Source organism: Heterodontus francisci, chromosome 2 (assembly GCF_036365525.1).
Source record: "Heterodontus francisci isolate sHetFra1 chromosome 2, sHetFra1.hap1, whole genome shotgun sequence".
NCBI classification, from domain to species: domain Eukaryota; kingdom Metazoa; phylum Chordata; class Chondrichthyes; order Heterodontiformes; family Heterodontidae; genus Heterodontus; species Heterodontus francisci.
The window spans coordinates 180969614-180992095 of NC_090372.1; the positions used below are offsets into that span (position 1 = coordinate 180969614).

Genomic DNA, 22482 nt, shown 5'->3' on the forward strand with positions numbered 1-22482 from the left:
GTAGTCGTTTGCGCAGCGCCTGGCTGTTCTTTGTGCAGTGCTTCTGGCTGCTTTAAGTGCTACGGATGTTAACTTGCTGGGGGCTTTCTTGTAGTGCAACAGTGCAGTGCAGGTGACAGGGCAAGTTGAGAGAGTGGTTAATAAAGCATAAAGTATCCTCGGCTTCATTAATTGGGGAATAGAGTACAAGAGCAAGGAAGTTATGTTAAACTTGTATAAGACACTAGTTCAGCCTCAGGTGGAGTACTGCGCCCAATTCTGGGCGCCGCACTTTAGGAAAGAATGAGGACATTGGAGAAAGTACAGAAAAGATTCACGAGAATGGTTCCAAGGATGAGGAACTTCAGTTGATTGGAGAAGTTAGGGCTGTTTTCCTTGGAGAAGGCGGAGAGGTGATTTGATAGAGGTATTCAAAATCATGAGGGGTCTGGACAGAGTAGATAGAAAGAAACTGTTCCCACTCATGAAAGGATCGAGGACGAGTGGGCACAGATTTAAAGTATTTAGTCAGAGAAGCAAAAGTGACATGAAGAGAAACTTTTTCATGCAGAGAGTGGTTAAAGTCTGGAATGCACTGCCGGAGAGTGTGGTGGAGGCAGGTTCAGTTGAAGCATTCAAAAGGTAATTAGACGGTTATATGAAAAGGAAAAATGTGCAGGGTTATGGGGAGAAGGCGGGGGAAAGGAGCTAAGTAAATTGCTCTTTCAGAGAGCTGGTGCAGACACAATGGGCCAAATGGCCTCCTTCTGCACTGTAACAATTCTGTGATTCTGTAATACTCAGCAGGTTTGACAGCATCTGTGGTGGCGTGGGGTGGGGGGGGGGGTGGTGGTAAAGAGGGAGAGAGAGAGTGAGTTAACGTTTCAGGTGAGGAACGAAAGGTCATCGACTTGAAACATTAACTCTGTTTGTTTATCTCTTCACAGATGCTGCCAGACCTGCTGAGTATTATCAGAAATTTCTGTTTTTATTTCAGATTTCCAGCATCCGCAGTACTTTCCTCTAGCCTGATAATACTATTTTTGCTGAATTAGAACAAAGAACATAGAACAGTACAGCACAGTACAGGCCCTTCGGCCCACGATGTTGTGCCGAACCTTTAGCCTACTCTAGGATCAAACTACCTACATACCCTTCATACTACTATCATCCATGTACCTATCCAAGAGTCGCTTAAATGTCCCTAATGTATCTGCTTCTACTACCACCGCTGGCAGTGCATTCCACGCACCCACCACTCTCTGTGTAAAGAACCTACCTCTGACATCTCCCCGAAACCTTCCTCCAATCACCTTAAAATTATGCCCCCTGGTGATAGCCCTTTCCACCCTGGGAAAAAGTCTCAGGCTATCCACTCTATCTATGTCTCTCATCATCTTGTACACCTCTATCAAGTCACCTCTCATCCTTCTTCGCTCCAATGAGAAAAGCCCTAGCTCCCTCAACCTTTCTTCGTAGGACATGCCCTCCAGTCCAGGCCAGTCCAGGCAGCATCCCGGTAAATCTCCTCTGCACCCTCGCTAAAGCTTCCACATCCTACCTATAATGAGGCGACCAGAACGGAACACAATTGAACACAATGCTTATAGATTGAAACTAAATCTTAAAATGCAAAAGATGTGCAACACGTTAGGGGCCTAACACGCCTAAGAGCGAAGATCAAAGTACGGAAAGTCCTCATCAGGGAACTCCTCTTTGCTGACGATGCTGCTTTAACATCTCACACTGAAGAGTGCCTGCAGAGTCTCATCGACAGGTTTGTGGCTGCCTGCAACGAACTTGGCCTAATCATCAGCCTCAAGAAAACGAACATCATGGGACAGGACATCAGAAATGCTCCATCCATCAATATCGGCTCTATGGCAGCGAGACCTGGACAACGTATGTCAGCCAAGAGCGACGTCTCAATTCATTCCATCTTCGCTACCTCCGGAGAATACTTGGCATCAGGTGGCAGGACTGTATCTCCAACACAGAAGTCCTCGAGGCGGCCAACATCCCCAGCTTATACACACTACTGAGTCAGCGGCGCTTGAGATGGCTTGGCCATGTGAGCCGCAATGAAGATGGCAGGATCCCCAAGGACACATTGTGCAGTGAGCTCGCCACTGGTATCAGACCCACCGGCCGTCCATGTCTCCGCTTTAAAGACGTCTGCAAACGCGACATGAAGTCCTGTGACATTGATCACAAGTCGTGGGAGTCAGTTGCCAGCGATCGCCAGAGCTGGCGGGCAGCCATAAAGGCGGGGCTAAAGTGTGGCGAGTCGAAGAACAGCCCCGACAACCAATTTTTTCTGCAGCACCTGTGGAAGAGTCTGTCACTCCGGGCGCAGCTCCACAAACCACTGACCACCTCCAGGCGCATACCCATTGTCTCCCGAGCCAAGGAGGCCAAAGAAGACCCATAACACAACCAGGGTGGTACAATAAGCACATGCTATGTTGATAAAGGCAGAAACTTTGCCAAAGAATTCATTCAGCACACGGTGGATTCACATTTCTTTGCGGCTGTTGCCAATATTCTGTCTTTTGGAAAGGTCCTTAGCAACATTGAACTTCTCATGCCAGAGGATAACTTGGACATTCCTGTAGACACACCAGACAAGCAACATGTTGGGCACATGATTTGCCGGTGTTTGCAAGGAGTTGTCCAATTCTAAATGTGTTGCTTATGGTCATAACTGGAATGATCCTATAGACAGTAAGACCACTCATTTTTTTCCAAAATAAGAAAAAAAAACTGACTCAAATCTTCATCCTTCAGTCAAAATTACCTTCTGTTACTGTGAAGAAAGACAATCAGTTTAAAATGGCAATAAGACAGTAATTTTCAATAAAACTGAGCAGATACCCCAAACCCATTTGGAAAATGTAAATAAATGCAAAGCCCATTTTCAAGTAGATTCAAAAACACTGGAAAATGCACCCAAGTGTCTTCAGTTAAAATCTTTGAGACAACATGCCCCCAGAAAATATTTTTTTGCATTCAACCTCTGTAACCCCCTATAGACTTTCACCTATTTATGTTTCTCCCCTCCTCAATATTTGAGTTGTATTGAGTATACCTGCAGCTCAAGTTACAAGCCCATATCTCAGTTTACTTTCAGTGTATCTTATTTTCACATACCGTACATAAAGTTTTATTTAAGGTGTTTTTGAGCTGTCAGCTTTTTTGAAGCTGTTAGTCAGTTTCTTCTCGTTCTCTCTCAGTTGACACACATGTTCCTATAGCTTGTTGTTAAATACTTCTCGTGTTACCAAATGACTGGGAAAAAAAACAATGACAAGATAGAAACTGGTTCCTCTTCCATTTCCATATTCTGGAATATATAACATGTTCACATTTAGAATTTGTTATTCCTAATCAGTAACAAGAAATCCAAAATATTTTAAAAGGCTTCAAAAGCACTGATCCTTTAATTAAAGAAAAACTCTACTTTTTCACTCCCTTATATATTTTAGCACCTTAGTTGACTATTTTTGAATGAATAACATTACGAGTACAAGACACCAATCATGTTTGTTGGATTTTGCATTATGTGGTGCGTATTTTCATTATTATTGTATATTTTCCTTTTCTGTCATGCTTGTGGTCTGCCAAGTTCTACATGATCTTTACTCTGAAGGCACTGACTCATTTCCAAGGCCCCAAAGCCAAATACTAGGTGCAGCCTGTATGCAACTCTCCTTACAAGTTTTCCTGCGCCCCCCCACCCCCGCCCCACCGACTTGTGGAAACTGTGTGGACTATGCCAGACCATCACGCCCCACTCACCTCCATCCGCCAAACTCAGCTGGAACCTGGAAGTCAATAGTGTGGGAAATTGAACCTATAACCTTCACTGGGATTACACAGCATCTTGATATTCTGCTGGACCACACCAGCAACATGAATTGATACACTGGATACAAGTAAGATGACAATGCAAATTAAGTCCAAAGATTATACAACTTGCACTAAAAGGATTTATTTATTTTTTTCACTCCTCTAAATTATAATGTTTGGGACAGTGGAACTGTTGCCTGTGCTCAGAGTAACCTTTTGGGAAAATGAGAAGCAACAGGAAATAAAACAAATCCAGGTCAAGTTAAATTTAAAAATTCAAATAAAATATTAGAAAGAACAATGTGATTTCTTCCATCTCATCTTCACAGTGTTCACATATCTTGGCTTCTCATTCAATCTAACTTTGCCACCGAAGTAACAGACAAGATGCACTTCAGTAAATGAATGCCTTGATTACATTTTTGCATTTCATAAGCATCACTGTTAATATTTCAACAATTTATCTGTAAAAGTAATTTAATAATGATAGATTTAGGTACTTCAGGTATTCTGCATTGAAAATATGTGCAATTTCAGCAATGTGAAAGGAGAACAAAAACACAATGCATTTTTCTAGATCTGTTCCAACATATGACGAGACCCTCAAAGAACACAACGTAACTTCCTATTTAGGGTTGTGGAAAAAAAAAATCACAATTTAAACACAATCCTTATCCCAGTATAAAAATTCTGCATAAACCAGTTATCTAAGTCAAGAAATATCTATACTGACGAGTTTCAAGCTGAATTTAAAAGTTTGCTTAAATGACTTTCGCAGTTACAGTGGTCTGCAAATCAACACAACATAATCCTATCTGGATGAATAAACCACACTGGTCTAAATCCTAAAGCAGCTTGCATATTCATAAAATTCAGTTACATTTTATTAATTTTTTCTAAAAAATTAATAGAAAATTCAACTTGATTAGCATACTTTTGAAGACATACAACATGGCAACATTATTACACTGAGCTTACTGAAGAAGTGTTTTTTTAAAAAATGCATGCTATACGATAAAGGGGTCACAATGCTGTGTGAGGTGGCCTCCCGACTTAGGAAACCAAAATTTAATTCCAGTCATGGGTTTGGGAGGGGGCAGTGGGGAGGGGGGGCAGGGATGGTGGTGATGAGGGGTGAGGGTTAGTCCATTCTTAAGCATCCCAAACAATGAGACAAAGGCTCAACTTATAGTGCATGTAACAATTTAGGAGACAAAGTTTTACTTTCCTGACCAATTCTCACCTCTACTCCTGTTTACTCCTTGCTAACAACAGCACCTTGGGGTGTCAAACACCCTCCTGAATGTCACTAATCACGTTCAGCAATGAATACTTTCCGCACCATTTTGGGTACCCAAAACATCATCAATGGGCCGTACTTTGCTGTCAGCTGTGAATGAACAGCATCGGTCTTTGATTACACTTACACACAGACTTCCTGTGGGATTTTGCGCTGGAACTTGCTTTGATTAGAAAGCCATTTCAGCATAGAACACTCAAGGGATCTGGGACCTGTATGAATAGGGCAAGCAACTTAACCAATCAAATTGAAGAATCCTCATTGAGCAGCACAGTCTGAATCAGGAAGTGCAAGTTAAAATATTTAATACTATGCCAAATCATGTACAGAAAGAAAAATAAAGACAATGAAAAATTGGATTGAGAGAGAGATTGAGACAAAGAAAAAGTTTTAAAAAATTTACACCAAGTTTTTTAAAATCTCGAATAAACCTAAAGGAATGATATCCAACACTTGTATAAGTTAATTGTCAGTGCCAGAGAGGCAGTAAATAAGACTTATCACAACAACAAATTATATTTTTATAGATCGCCTTTAACATAATAAACCAACCCAAGGCTCTTCACAGGAGCATTATAAAACAAAACAAGATACCGAGCTACAGAAGGAGATATTAGGTAGCTTGGTCAAAGTAGGTTTTAAGGAGTGACTTAAAGGAGGAAAGCGAGTTAAAGAGGTGCAGGGATTTAGGGAGGGTATTCCAGAGCTTTGGGCCTTAGCAACTGCAGGCACGGCCACCAACAGTGGACCAATTAAAATCGGGGATGTTCAAGAGGCCAGAATTAGAGGAGTGCAAAGCGGGTTGTAGAGCTGGAGGAGAAAGGGAGGGGTAAGACCATGAGGGGATTTGAAAACAAGGATAAGGATTTTAAAATTAAGACACTGCTTTACCAGGAGCCAATGTACGTCAACAAGCACAGTGGTGACAGGGGGACGGGACTTGGTGCGAGTTAAGACACAGACAGCAGAGTTTTGGATGACCTCAACTTTACAGATCAATGTTGGAGACCAGCCAGAGTGTGTTGTAATAGTCAAGTCTCGAGGTAACAAAGGCATGAATGAGGGTTTCAGCAGCATATGAGATGAGGGGCGAAGTTACAGAAGTGGAAATAGGCAGGCTTAGTGATGGTGCGGTTATGAGGTCAGAAGCTCACCTCTGGGTCAAACGTGGCACCAAAGCTGCGAGCAGACTGGCCATTAAAATATTATGTATACCAGAACGGACAAGCCCTAACCTTTTGGTGATGTGTTTATAGCAATTTCATACTATTCCATATGTTTCAATGCCAAGTCATTCAATGAAATACCTGTATAGCGTTGCTCATGGAGGAACAGAACAACTAGGACAGCAGTTTCTCGATATACATGCTCAACAATGCATGTGCGAATGCCGGAAGTTGTAGTCCCATTTATACATTAATAAGGCTGAGCGCTGATAGGCTCACTGTTCTTTTTAATGCAAAATCCAGCCAATAACTTACACTGATTTATAATGCCAGTGTCGTATTTTGATACAAATGCTACACTGAAGCAGTCTTTTAGTGAAGTCCTTTAATAAACGTTGTTTATTTTATATGTGCCAGACTTACCAAGAAGAGTCACCTGGGTGCTGCACGTGATTACAAGAAGGTCTGAGAGTACCTGGTGTGCAATACTAGAATAAAAGAGCCACAGCTTTACACAGCTCCAAACTTTATTCCTCCACTTTTGGTCATTCTAACAACCACAACCTTGGATTCTGATGTCAGGGGTAAGAAATGTGAGGATTTTCCAGAAACAGCAATGCAACAATTGGGAAATTTAAATCAAACAACAAAATTTAAACCAGACTCCCAACACTTCAAACAAGATGACAGTTTAAATTTGACATCATTGGGTCACGTTTATGAAGAAGCTGGAAAATATCAAACTCTACATCAACAAGTCTAAAACTCCGGGAAGCTACAAACACAAAAAACTGAAGTTCCAAAGTTTAATCCACAAAAATAGCAAGACTTTCATTAAACTAGCATTCTTCAGACCAGGCCATTTACTATGGAAAGCAAACAGGATAGCCTTGAGATCAAATCTCACAGTAACAACTGTTTGAGCTGTTTAGAAACAATGGGGAGCAGCAATACAATCACCTTCCTCAGGAATCACTCCCGAAATGATTGAACTTGTGCAAGGGCTCCATCATCCTCAAAGATCACAGAATTAAGTTTAGCCTAAAAAAAGTTTGATTCATGCTTTGTGTATTTATCCAAAGATCACCAACAGCAGCAAAATAAAATTTTAAGACAGCAGGATTTGGTGAATCTTAGAATCACATCCAAATATCAAGTGGGCAAAGTCCAGTTCCGATGAAGGGTCATAGACCTGAATCGTTAACTCTGTTTATCTCCCCACAGCTGCTGCCAGTCCTGCTAAGTGTTTCCAGCATTTTCTGTTTTTACTTCAGAATTCTAGCATCCACCATACTTTGCTTTGGACAAAGTTCTTGTTGAATACCATCCTGAGTTTTTCCACATAAATCAAAGGAGGGTAAAATGACCTTGTTTAATAAAATTGAATTGGTTATAACTCATGAACTGATTTAGCACTCACATAGCAAGGCGTGCTCCATTGAAAATACTTTTTATTCTCAAAATGCTCAATGTTAATGGAAGGTAGCGAGGGACTTTATGACAAATTTGACAAGAGATGTATAAAGGTTCTCAGTTCAGAGGACCAGCGATGGAAGATTAAAACTTTCTGTTCATTCCACTTAAGGCACAATCTAGGTTCAACAAGCTGCAGCCTGTGACCATTTTGTGACAGATAAGCATAAATCGCATACAACAAGAGGAGGATGCCAGGAAGGGAACATTTTTCCTCCCTCACTGTTCAAGTCTTTCAACCATGGAACACATGCTATAAAGAGGAAGCCAATACACCCACAGGAAGGAGGTATGAATATAAAAATACTGTTTTAAAATAATAAATGCTGGATCCTAAAAGTAACAGGTACAGCAACAAATCACATCTGTATTTGCACAAGGGTTGGGAAAAGAAATTTCTGTGAACATTTTTATCAAATATCAATTTTTTTTTTTTATAAAGAAATTTTCATAGGTGAAGGAAGGGAAGCACAGGAAAAGTCAAGGATGCTAATACCCAGGTGCAGTCTGCATATGGATACCTATGCTGTAAATTAGATATGCTTTGACAAAATCCTGATGGTTCTACTACTTGACTAGGGAGTATTTACTTTTATGATTAGCAGGTGTATTCATACACAGCTGAATCCGATTTGTGTTGCAAAACAAGGCATGATTTAAGATGCAGAGTGCAAATTTAGACAGATGTTCACAAGATGGAACATAACTTACCAAGGCTACTATTAGCATTCATAAAATGTAAAGGGATTTGAAAGCCCAGTTGAACATTTCAAATACTTAATCACATACAAGCCCTTAAAATTTGGACTGGCCTTTATGCAAGTAACACACCTGGATGGAACTGTATCAAAGCACTGAGATACTGAGTGAGTGAGCCTGATGTTCCTATCATACAACAAGGAGTTACCAGCCCCTCTGATTGCTCAGTTGGTAAAGACTGCATTAAATCTAGCACTAGGCCACACAAACCAAATTGGCCCAGGTTCAAAGCACAGTCTACACTCAGTCAGTTGCAGTGTGCAGTATCTGTGGTGCTACGATTGGCCTCAAAAAGACTCACGTTGCTATATTTCTCAATAGATCCAACTGGTTTTGATACTTTCATGAGTCCTTATGCTCCTAAGATGTCCTATGAGTTAGAGAAAAGGGAGAGATTTTATGATGAACTTAACCAACTGTTGACAAATGTACCAGAAAGTGATAAAATATTTCTTTTAGGAGACTTCAATGCACGCATTGGAAAATACTTTGACTCATGGCTATCTGTACTTGGGCACCATGGTACTGGAGTTAGGAATTCAAATGGACAGCTCTTGTTAGAGTTTTGCACCAGTCACAACATAAGAAACAGCATGTTGGTGATGACTATGAAAGACAGATGGAAAATGACATGGCAACACCCCCACTGGCATCAACTGGATTTCATTAATATCCAATGTTGGGATATGAAGGATGTCCACATCTATGCATAGTGCCAATTGTTTTATTCAAAAAGAAAGCATAAGCATCAAGCTCATCCATAGATAAATGTACGACTCCTCAAGGATAGCCAAGAAAGGAATTTGCTGATGACACAAAAATTGGCCATGTAGTTAGAAGTGAGGAGGAAAGCCGTCCAGAATGATATTAATGTTTTGGTTGAGTGGGTGGAAAAGTGACAAATGGAATTCAATCTAGAGAAGTGTGAGGTGTTGCATCTGGGGAGGGCAAATAAAGCAAGGGAATATACAATAAACGGGAGGATATTCAGAGCGGTAGAATAAATGAGACACCTTGGAGTGCAATTCCACAGGTCCCTGAAGGTGGCAGGACAGGTGGATACAGTGAAGGCATATGGATTGCTTTCCTTTATTGGCCGAAGTATAGGGTACAAAAACAGGGATGTGATGCTGGAATTGTATAGTGTGTTGATTAGGCCACAGCTGGAGTATTGCATGCAATTCTGGTCGCCACATTACAAAAAATAGATAATTGCTCTGGAGAGACTACAGAGGAGATTTACAAGAATGTTGCCAGGGCTTGAAGGTTACAGCTGTGAGGAAAGATTGGAGAGGCTAGGGTTGTTTTCCCTGGAGCTGAGGAGTGACTTGATTAAAGGTGTACAAAATTATGAGGGGCCTAGATAGAGTGGACACAATGACCTGTTTCCCCTGGTCGGGAGTTCAGTTACCGGGGCACAGATTTAAGGCGACTGGTAGAAGGATTAGAGGGGACATGAGGGGATACATTTTCACCTAGAGGGTGATGGGTGTCTGGAATTCACTGCCAGGAATGGTGGTGGAGGTAGAGACCCTCAATTATTTTAAAAGGTACCTGCACATGTACCTGAGGTCCTGTAACCTGCAGGGTTATGGACCAGGTGCTAGAAGATGGGATTAGACTGGGCGGATAGTTTATTCAGCCGGCACAGCCACTATGGACTGACTGGCCTCCTTCTGTGCTGTACTTTTTCTATGGTTATAAGTGTGAAAAATGCATAGAAACAAGTCAGTCCTTTTCTTTGCCAACATAGGAGGCTATTTCCAAGTGACCAGTTGACTTCTTTAAATTGGCCAAGTATCAATTATACATGTTTATGTTTCGAATGCTAGTCAGGTGATCAAATTACAACAGCAACCTGTATTGATATAATGCAGAAAAACAACCCACAGCATTTGAGGCATCATCAGACAAAAGTAGATGCCAAGCCATTGGAGATATTCAGAAGCATGACAAAAGCTTTGTCAAAGGTGGATTTTATGGGCAGGGGAGGGTTCTAAAGGGAAGGTAGGAAGGTGAAGAGTTTAGAGAAGGAATTCCAGAGCATAAAGGGCTGAAGACAGACAATGGTGGAGCAAAGTGGGTGGGGAAGTGTACAAAAGGCCAGAGTTGGAGAAATGGCAGGTTCTATGTTAAGGGACTGTAGGAGTCTGAAAAGGTGAGGAATTTAAGTGATTTAAATGTCAAGATGAGAATTTTAAATTAAAAGGTATGAGGGACCAGGTGTAGGTCAGCATGGACAGGAGTGAGGGTGAGCAGAATATTGTGTGGGATAGGATACAGGCAACAGAACCTTGGATGAGCTAAAGTTAACTAAGTGTGGTAGGTTGGAAGCTGGCCAATAGGTACGAATGAGAATCTGAGCAGCAGATGGGCTGAGGCAGGGTTGGAGATGTTCCAGAGGTGGAAGTAGGAGGTCTTTGTGATTTACAGTGTGCCCATACAATATGGGGTCATAAACTCACCTCAAATTCAGGGTTGATTAGGTTACAAAGAGAGTGGTTTAAGTTAAGAGAATGGTCGTGTGGTGTGGAAATGCTTGATAAAAGCTAAGGAGCATAGGAACAGGAGTAGGCCATTCAGCCCTCGAGCCTGTTTGCCAGTGAGATCACGGCTGATCAATATCTTACTATCCACCTGTCTTGGCTCTATACCCTTGGTGAGGAGAAATATATCAATCTCAGATTTAACATTAATGAGCTTGCATCTACCGCTAGTTGTGGGAGTATTCCACACTTCAACCACCCTTTGCATGAACAAGTGTTTTCTAACTTCTCTCTTGAATGCCCAGCTCTGATCTGAAGGTTATGTTCCCTTATCCTACACTTTCCCACCCCTCCCCCACCACCAAGTGGAAAATGTTTCTCTTTATGTACCCTATTAATTCCTTTCAAAATTCTAAAAACCTTAATCAAACCATCCCTTAACCTTCCATATTCCAAGAAATACAAGCCCAGTTTATGTACTCTCTCCTCATAATTTAACCCTCGAGTCTTTGTAACATTCTGGTGAATCTGTGCTGCACTCCTTCCCAAGCCAATATATCCTAAGGTGCAGTGCCCAGAACAGTACACAGTACTCCAGGTGTCGTCTAACCAAGCTGTCGTAATACTTCCTCCTGTTTATATTCTAGCCCTCTGGTTATAAAGACTAGCATTCTATCAGCCTTTTAGATTTTTTGTACCCGACTACTACATTTTAGTGATATGTGCACATGGATTGCAAAATCTCTTTGGACCTCCACTGTCCTAGCTTTTCACTATTTAAATAATGCTCGATTCCATCCAATTTTGGTCCAAAATGGAGAATCTCTCCCCTAACTGCCTTGAAATTCATCTGCCAGTTGCCCACTAACTTAATCTATTAATTTGCAACTTTATGTTCCTGTCTACAATACTTACCATACCACCAATCTTGTGTCATTGGCGAACATGGATGTATGACTCTTTATATGTTATCTAAGTCATCAATAGATATAGTGAATAGTTGAGACTCCAGCAGAGATCCTTTTGGGGCACCAGTTATCACATCCTTCCATTTCGAGTACATACTCATTATCCCAACACTCTGTCTTCTACCACCTAACCAGTCTCCTAACTAGCTCAGTAATTTATCAATTTCATGAGCTTTAATTTTAACCAGTCTCTTAGATGGAATCTCATCACATGCCTTCTGCAAGTCTATATAAATGACATTCATAGACATTCCACGTCTACTACTTCAGATACTTCCTCAAAAGATTCATCAGACATGATCTACTCTTTGCAAATGCATGTTGGTTGTCTCTAATCAGCTCAAATTTTTCCAAGTGCTCAGCCACTCAGTCGTTCATTATAGGTTCACATAACGTTTCCACAACAGATGGTAGATAAACAGGTCTATGATTGCCTGGTTTCTCTTGCTCACCTTTCTTTAAAAAAAATAAGAGTTATATTTGCAACTTTCCAACCCAAAAAGGGACAATTAATGAACTGACAGCACTTTGGCTGAGTCATCTGCAATTTCCTTTAGTTTTTTTCCCCCAGAAGTTTGTATTTTGTGGTGCAAGACCCCAGTATGATAGCAAGGAGAACTTTGCGGGGTTCACCGGGCTGGGTGTATCTTTGTTGTGTCCCATACCTAGGTCAATGTTGGGTACTCCATGTTTTTATTCTTCTTACAGTTTTTCTGTAGCAGTTTGAATACAACAGAGTGGTTTCAGAGGGAAGTTAAGAATCACAAGAGTCACATGTAGGCCAGGCCAGGTAAGTAGCAGATCTCTTTGCCTTAAGTAACCAGACAGATTTTACAACAAACTGGTATGTTTCATGGCCACCATTACTGACACTAGCTTTTCTTTATTCCAGATTTATTCAATTAATTAACTGAAATTCAATGCCCCATCTGCCATGGTACAATTTGAACTCATGTCTCCAGAATATTAGTCCAAACCTCTGGATTACTAGTCCAGTAACAATCACCACACTATTGTACCCCACACCATTTACCAGAACAAAGTCATTGAAACTTATCCCCTTATCTTTTCTTTAAAAAACAAATAATTTCAAATAAAGTTAGCTAGAATTCCATTAAGAAAGATGGAAAGTTAATGTTCAGCTTAGGAAATTGGAGATACTGTACAATCCAAATCATTGTCACAAGGAAAAATCCAATAAAAGCTCAGGCTCTGACATAATCCAAGGCCTTCACAAAGAACGCAATAAAAGACACAAGAAGCAATTCAACTGAGAAATATAATCATTATTGTCAAATGTTATTCTTGAATTTTTTTTGTTTTGTTTAAGCCTTTATTTTGGACATCAGAAATGTCACGGTAGAGGAAGAAAATGGTGAATCAAAAATTTTCAGAAAACATTTTTAATGCCATTTGGTGGCTAGGTTGAATTATAAATGTAGAATTTGTGATAAAAATAGTTGGGACAAGTAAAACAAAATGTGACAAGAAGGGTTCTAAGTTCATAGAAGTAAATGTTTTATCATAGATATAATTCCGATTTATTCAACTGATAATATGGCTACACACCCCCATCTTGTTTCCATATCTCCATCATTATGCTTCTCATCTTCAGCTGCAATAGTATACAATGCACTACACCACCTAGCATCACTGCCAAACATCTGATCGATAAGAGATGATCCATACAGTGTTACACCCCATGGAATAGAGCACTTTGCAATGCAGTCTTTTATCTTGCAAGTCACTGACAGGAAAGAAAGATCAACTGTTGGCTGGATCATTAATTCATCTGAACGTCTACTTAATGCTACTTGTATTTGGTTTAGTCAAAGTAGAGTAATACATTGCTCATAAAGGACTAAAACAGAAAATGTTGGAAATACTTAGGTCTGGCAACATCCATGGAGAGAGAAACAGAGTTAACGTTTCAGGTCAATGACCTTCATGGGAACTTTCAGCAGAAATATTCTACTTATTTCTTCTCTTTCCCCCTTTATTCTACATCAATGCAAATTTTATTGTTTCAAAGTAATGTTTTCTACAGCTGTGGTTTTAGATTATATTCACTTTCGAGAGAAGTGATAGTTTATTTCACTGAACATGCTGTGGTATTTTACCTGTAGCTGGTTTAACTGCACGTGTTTCGTAGCTAGAAAATAGAGGTTTCAAAATAGCTGTTCTCTAGGATGGGAAACTGAAACTAATATATATTCCTTGCAACATCAGCAACAGTTCTAATTTCAACATGACATAATACAGCAGAGCTGAATTTATTGCAGTACCAGTAATTTTATACACATGCAGACAAACAAGTCTGAATGCCTCACCTGTCAGAGAATTGCAATCAGATGACATTTTTCAACCACAGGCCTTTCCAAGCAGACAGATGTGCTGATGGTCAGGACTATTTTCTCGCACTGTTTTTACCAATAATCAATAAAACAGAGATTTCATAGAAGAAAATGCATTATAAGGGAATGCAGGAAGTGAACTGAACCTTGCTACAGGTAGAACTCAGATGTTTTAATTGACTCCATTTACATGAATATCCCAAATGCCTCCAGCACTTCACACACTCAATATGTGAAAGATGTCCAAATTTTACAACACCAGAGACTCCCAAAAACTATCTGATCAGATAATCATCTCTGACTGTGAAATCCAATTCCAATAAATGAAATTCAATCTTACATACAATACTACAACATTTCATAGCTCCTTTTAAAACTACAAAGGATCTATCCTTGGCCTCCTCCTATTTCTCAACCTCATGTTCCTCCTCAGCAACATCATCCGATAACACAGCATTCATTTTCACATGTAGGCTGACAACACCCAGCTATACTTCACCACCACCTCTCCAGACTCCTCCACAGGTTGCGAAATTGCCATTGTCTTTGGTCCCCGCTACAAACTCCATTCCCTAGACACCAACTCATCCCTCTCCCTGGAAACCGACTGAGGCTGAACCAGGCTGTTCGCAACTTTGGTGTCATATTTGACAGAGATGTGCTATTGACCACATATCCATGCCATCACTAAAGACTGCTTATTTTCATCTTCATAACATCGCCCAACTCTGCCCCTGCCTCAGCTCAACAGCTGCTGAAAACCTCATCCATGCCTTTGTTACCCAGGGATTTGTCTATTTCAACACACTGCTGGCCAGCCTCCAACATTCTACCCTCTGTAAATGAGTGGTCATCCAAAACTCTGTTTCCCATGTCCTAACTTGCACTAAGTCCTGTTCACTCATCACCCTTGCTTGCTGATCTACTGCTCTCTGTCAAGCAACGCCTTAATTTTAAAATTCTCATCCTTTATTTCAAAACCCTCCAATCCCTTCAAATGCCTCGTCCCTCCCTATCTCTGTAATCTCCTCACGCCCCACAACCCTCCGAAATATATGCACTCCTCCAATTCTTGTCTCTTAAGCATTCCTGATTTTAATTACTCCACCACTGGTGGCCATGACTTCAGCTTCCCAGGGCCTGGAATTCCCTCCCCAAGCCTCTCTAACACTCTTTCCTCCTTTAAAATGCCTCTCAAAATCTACCTCTTTGACCAAAATTTTGGCCAGCTGCCCTAATATCGTTTTATGTGGCTCAGTGTTTTATAAGGCAAAATATCATTCCTGTGTAGTGCCTTGGGATGTTTCATTATGGTAAAGGTGCGATATAAATACATGTTGTGGTCACGAAACTCTGGAACTGCTCAAGTGACTGTAGGTAAATGCATCACCTACTGTTAGTACCCACGGATCAAGGAGGTCCCAGCCTCAGTCTCTGTTCTATTTTCATTTACCCATCACCTCACAGCGTTGCCCATACCTTACTGTTAGTTTAGAGATACAGCACTGAAACAGGCCCTTCGGCCCACCGAGTCTGTGCCGACCATCAACCACCCATTTATACTAATCCTACACTAATCCCATATTCCTACCACATCCCCACCTGTCCCTATATTTCCCTACCACCTACCTATACTAGGGGCAATTTATAATGGCCAATTTACCTATCAACCTGCAAGTCTTTGGCATGTGGGAGGAAACTGGAGCACCCGGAGGAAACCCACGCAGACACAGGGAGAACTTGCAAACTCCACACAGGCAGTACCCAGAATTGAACCCGGGTTGCTGGAGCTGTGAGGCTGCGGTGCTAAACACTGCGCCACTGTGCCGCCCACAATAAAATCAAAGTGTTATCCAGCGACTCCCACTAAAAGAGTAAATGTGCAGTTTAAGGTCTGGCTGTAACATTTCCATAGTTGAATAGCCTATCAACACTGAGAATAATCCTTCATTTAATACCACTCACCCCCCCCTCCCACCTTCTCAAGTGTGGAGTTGCTTCAACTTAGACTTAGTTGTACAGCTGAGGTTACAAGTCCAGTGTATGGCAATCACAAGCACAAACCAACATCTACAACCACAGCATACACAATAGTCACCATTTTCTTTCCTATATCACCATACCATGCATATTCCTAGTGAAAGTGCAGGTTGGAAAATTACAAGAATTAGCATAGTGCCATCTGTGACAGAGTCCTCATGTGCAGACTGCATTCTATGCAGCTGACCTGTTGGGTATGGATTCAAAGCATGTTTTTTTGAGACAAGCTCCGATTTGAAAATGAAACTGAAAGCTTCAATGTTCTGGGGAGTCAGAACCAGGTGAACAAAAGAAACAGTTCTTTTTACTGGAGTATGTGATTGGAGCTTAGGTTTCAGTTTTACAAGACGACTCTGGAGGGTGGAAGCCAGCTGCAAAGTTGGGGGTTGTTTGTAAAAGTTTCCCAGAGCTGCTGAACTGAAACAAGCTGGGAGCTGTTGATTTTAAAAAGCTCTCTGAATTGGAACCTGCTTTCAGGGAGCTGACCCTCGGAAAATACAAGTTGCTACTGTTGTTTTCGGTGCCTTAAAGAGTTACATAAGGCAAGAACAGTGAAGCTACACCACCAGGCTGGACTGTTGAGTGAAACCATGGAAGTTCCAGAAGGGTGCGCAGTTTTGGTGGAGACAGTAGTGGTAGGGTTCGGATTGCAGAGAAACTGCCAAAGTGGAAACAGGCATTTGCATCGTGGGAGATGGGATCTGGAGATCTACTTAAAAAGTTCAAAGATTTGAAGGACTTTATGACGGTTCGGCATCATCCTGCTGATAGGACTGCCAAAGGTTTTGAGAGATACATCCTTGTTGCATCTGATAGTTAACACGTAGCCTTTAAGATATACATTGACTGTGATTTAACTGTTAGTTTATGTTTAATTTATGTTGGTTTTGGTTTGAATGTTAAAGTAAAATTCATAAAAGTGAAATCTTGTGTGTTTGATTTTGTTTCCTAAATTGGGATCAGTCGGTGGATTCGATTGTTTTGGTTTGTTGGTGGCCTTCACAGAGATAACACTATCCCATACAACATATCCAATGTCTTTGAAATGTACTCACAATCTAGATTTAGTTCAACATTGGACCGAGTGGAAGCATCGGGGGAAAGTGGTTCTCTCTTACAGAAAAACACACAAAATAGGAGCAGGAGTAGACCATATGGTCCATTGAGCCTACTCTGCCCTTGAATACAATCATGGCGGATCTTAGCTTTCAACTCCACTAATTTGATTCGCTTTTCCTCCCTTTGGGGAAGCAACTGGCCTCCACCAGTACAATGGTTCAAATCAGAAACTCACGACAAAGGGAACTATTGCCCTGAACTCACTTCATATCACTCCAAGGTACAGAGCATGATGACACCAATGCACTAAACCACTATTCCTTCCACGCTTTGCTTATATTTTTAAAATTCTGAAACATATGGCGCAAACGTCAATTCACTGCAGATGGAGAGTCACAGGGGAAAAAAAGGTTTCTACTCTCCCCCTCCCTCCACATGAGGGTGTTCATGTTGTTTGAACCAGGGCACCACAATAACCTTTGCAAAACCATGCATATTCCCTTCCAGTGCATTCCCCCATCCATAATGCCTGTATTTGCAAGCTCTGTTTTTTGTGCATGGAGTACGTATATGCTGCTTGCAGGTCTTTTGGACCAGTTTATGAAAAACCAAAGCTGTAAAAGGGAAAAGAAAAGCAAGACAGGAGATCAAACTATTTTGGGAGTGGCAAGGAATCCACATGGCAACTCATTTTCAAAGGACTCTTATCACATCCAAATGGCCTCCAGGACCAGACCAGGTGTATATAGAATTCAATGTCTTTGAGCGTTCTGATAGCATGTGGTGTTTTGGAAAGAAAAACATAACTAGATTTTGGATAAATACAGTCTTCTGCTTCCATAAATGATCCCAAGGATGAAAATTGCAGTACAAGCTATCAAAGTTGATCAGAAAAATAGCACATAGAGCGGCACACTTAAAGGCTAGCTCTGTTGTCACTATAATCCTCTGTTCGTAGTAACAGCAGACAAGAGTATTATTATTATTACTGTTACTCTGGTGTAAGTGGTTTGCACAAATCCACTGAAGAGTCTGTGGGAGTTGAGTTTCATGTTATTTCCGTTGAGTACATCAATACAGAGTTTAAAGAAAAACCCTAAAATGCTACAAAGACTAAATTAGGAAAACAGTTCGGGTCATTTATCCACATTCAAAAACAAAATTCCAAATAAACTGTCGCATCTGTGGTTTTTAATTGACTCTTAACTCAGATACTGAATTTGCTTCAATTTCAGGTTTTTCATGATGCACACTATTCCCTGGCTGAAAGTATTAATAATATCCCAGGGTAACTGGCCCAGAAATTTTCCTTCCCTCCAGGGACATGTCTAGCCTCTACTCATCAATTGACTTCAATAACCTAGACGAGTTTAGGAATTTCCCTTGCGGCGAACTGCTGCACAAACACACACATGATCACTCAATTTTTTTTTTTAAAAACTCATACTCGGGATGGAGGAGTCACTGACAAAGCAAACTGTACTCTACTGGTACAGCTAATTAGCACTGCAGCACACTGTGTCAGATGTCAAAATTTCACAGGCTTATTTGAATTCCACAAACACTAAGTTCTAACACTACAGTTCTTCCTGAATTAGAACATAAATGCACCAGGTGCAACACTACAATACTGTGTGGTTTTGGTTGCAAAATAATGTGTTTTATAAGTAATTGTTTTAGTTGTTGATTTTTTTTTTTATTTTTGTGCCCAAAGTGAGAGATATTATCACTAAGGAATGGAACTCTTCAGTTTAGGCACCAGTGTCAACATCCAGAGGTCAGGTACAGCTGGAAGCACAGGAAAACTTTGTCTACTCTGCACCAAAAACAGGCCTCAACCCGAACCCTACTGCACCAGTGTAACTTTTTCCCCCATAAGCCATCCGGAACTAAATTAGATTGCCAATTCGTGGCAAATAGCTGCAGCTTTGTGCTGTAGGCCCATGCAAATGGATCAAGACAGCCCAGATTAATTCCATATTGGACCCTTACAGCCAGCAGAGAAGACTTCCATCTCATTAGCTTCAGCTGAGTTAAACCCAAGTCAGAGAGATTTAGATAAGCAACCAACCTACTCCACCAAAACTCAAATTATGGGGACTGGATAATGAAAAACATTAATTATAGTTCATGTAAAACAGTTAATTTATGATGAATCTGTGACATGGTTCAGACATCTCTCTAAAATTAGTGGCAGTGCAAAAAGGGCAAACAGGTGATGTATTATGTAATCTAATATGGAAGAAACCGGTGAATTTCCCTGCACTTGTTTACTTTAAAGTTTATTTATTTTATTCCCACAGTTTCTCTCAGCTACATTACAACTGTACCTGACCTGCTCTGAAGTAACCACTTCTGGTACGTGCTAACTTCAAAGGAGGTGCATGACAACAAGCAAACTTGACTCTCCTTCATGTCTACTGGCACCACTCAAATTATTTATTTTTCACAAACTGGTCCCAAGAAGTATCCTCTCAATACAAGTTCCTCTTACACAATACATAAATCAGTGACATCTTTGAGAACTATAATAGTTTCAGCCTAGTATGTCAATAAATCAATAGCTAATGCAAACACAAGGACTACCCAAGAGGTCAATAGAAAATAAGTAAATTTTAGTGCAATACTTATCAACCTTAAAAGGTTGCTATAATTTGGCACTGGGTAAACAACTACTGTATGAACACACAAAGTCAGGTAAAAGATGATACTGTGAACCTAAACCACACCGATAGCAGAGATAATATAGATTATTTTTGCCTTAGATATCAACTTGAGAATGCTTATCAAATATACAAACATGAAAATGTTATCAACTTACATACTCCAAAGATCAAAGTGTATAGACAGGTGACAGAGGGGTTTGGTGGCATGTGTGTAATCTTTTCAGTCTCCAAATTCCAATTTGATGTTTATTTCCAATAAATAATTTACAGTATGCAATTAGAAAACTAAATTTGTGATGGCATAAAATTACATATGAAATATAAATGGAACATCCTGACCTGCAGTTAAATATAACTACCAGCACCGAAGAAGCTGACCTTCGTTTCCTTTTTGAGAGATGTTAATATTTCATGACAGGCAATAGCATCCACCATTTTTGTACTACAATTGGAAATAAGGTGATTGTAAAAACATTTTGGCAGCATTCAGAAAGGTTTAGGATAGAGGCAAGCAAGGTTTTGTCACTATATACTCAAAGGTGAGGAATGAAGTCATATTTATTTTTATGGACGACATACATTACGATTTTTTTTTAGAAAAAGCTAAATGCTTGGCACATTTGCATTGGTTTTCCTCGGGCTTTAAAGCTACCGACTCCAGCGACTTACATGCAGTACTCCCCAGCATCATTTACCTATCTCATTGCCATTATACGAATAAGCATAATAAGTCAAATGTTGGCTTGGGCAAAGAAAAGAAACACATCAACTGCTTGAGGGTGTAAGCCTGTATTGAGAGCTGTAAACACTCTGTGAAATCCTAAAAACAAATTCAACAAGACTCAAGACACTACACACTGCAGGTGCACGTCACACGCCCACGCCGGCAATCCGGCAATGGATTAAAATGTTGCAAACGGTGAGAGCTCTGAACTCCAGGTTCTCTGCTCTGAGCAAACACGTGCGGGAAGGACGCACCCGCCAACCTGCAACAACCAGTCACCCAACATCCTCACACACCACTCTTTCCCCGCCCGCTCCATGCGTGACACTAAAGCCCATATCATGCCCTTTTATAGATAACCAAGGTAAATACAACCATCAGCAGTCTGCAATAAATTCCCCGTTCGCAGCAAGCGCTTTTATACGAAAAAAAGGAAAGGTCAGCGAATCGCTGCAGAGGCGAAGCCGCGAAGTGTACACAGGCCAGCCGAGCAGGTTTTTAAGCCACATCCTCGGCCAGGTCACTTATTTTCCCCAAAATAAAAAAAATCCCACTCGGCCAAGCTCCAGAAAGGTTTGATCCGCCCCCTAATAAGGATCGGGGTTAAAATACAATCCGACTCACCTTGTTTTCTCCTCGGATTCGCCTGTTTTCTGTGCTTACACCTTGAGGCATCCGCCATGATCAACTCTACGTGGGCGCCGCCATCTTCTTTCATTTCGTCCATAAACTCCAATGGGAAAGAAGCGCGGCCGCTCCTGGCCCCGGCAGCACTCGTTGGTTAACATCAAAGAGTCTGTTGTGACTGGGCAAGAGAGGCTGTTGCTGGCCCTTACAACAGAATACTTAAATTGAGAGGAATTAAATCAAGTCTGCCAAGTACAGTCAATAGGGTATAAAATTCAAATTATTTTTTATGAAAGTTATAAATAAATATAGTTCCATATGTTTAACTTGGTTTTCAATTCTGTGCAACTCTTGCCAATCACAATATCTCTGAGATTACAGCCCTGGAGTTAACTACACTTCAGCTTTGTCCTGGACTCTCCAGAATAGATTAACCTGCTGGATACTGGTGTGAACATCTCAGAAGAAAAATCATCGGAGCATTAAAATTGTTTTTTTTAATTTCTTTTGACATTTATTTATTAGTTATGAAAAATATTGGCGATGAGAAAAAAGGCTGTTTGGGTCAAGTTGTTGGAGGTCAACCAACAAGCATAGGTCCAAAGAGATTGACAACCATAGACAGTCCTGAGGAACACTTGGCAGGAAAAATCAAAATACATTTCACAATTTTTTTTTGTTTTTGTTACACAAAATTATGCATAAATTTTTTTGTCAAACAAATGGATTTAATTAACATAATGGCTATCCTCCTGGCCCACATTCACTCCCACTCGTGGATGGAAAACTGAAACAATGCCATCTGAGTGTCATAACATACGTGCCAACGTCATAGAGAAACTTTCTAATTGGCCTCAAAGACACAACCCAAAAATTTAGCATCTCCCATGATGGCATTAAAAAGATGAAAGGGAATTGCAAAAAACCATGTATTTCATGAAGGTTCAAAAAGGAACATCTGTTATGGTCAGGTTCAGTGGAACTGTTGCATGTGCCATATCTGATAATGCTATGATAAAAACAGAAAATCAT

General features: G+C 40.6%; 1 protein-coding gene across 15 annotated transcripts in view; it reads right to left on the reverse strand.

Moving 5' to 3' along the window:
- znf438 (zinc finger protein 438) overlaps nucleotides 1-22482 on the reverse strand; it is a 380009-nt gene that overhangs the window by 298744 nt on the left and 58783 nt on the right. For 12 of the 15 annotated variants that reach the window (XM_068014399.1, XM_068014502.1, XM_068014498.1 and 9 more), the window contains one exon: nucleotides 21448-21654. In XM_068014399.1, the coding sequence (XP_067870500.1) occupies nucleotides 21448-21550 (103 nt within the window). In that variant the 5' untranslated portion in view covers nucleotides 21551-21654. Of the gene's footprint in view, nucleotides 1-20438; nucleotides 20542-21447; nucleotides 21655-22482 lie in introns of those variants that run through there. The other 3 variants (XM_068014469.1, XM_068014461.1, XM_068014478.1) reach the window with 2 other exon arrangements.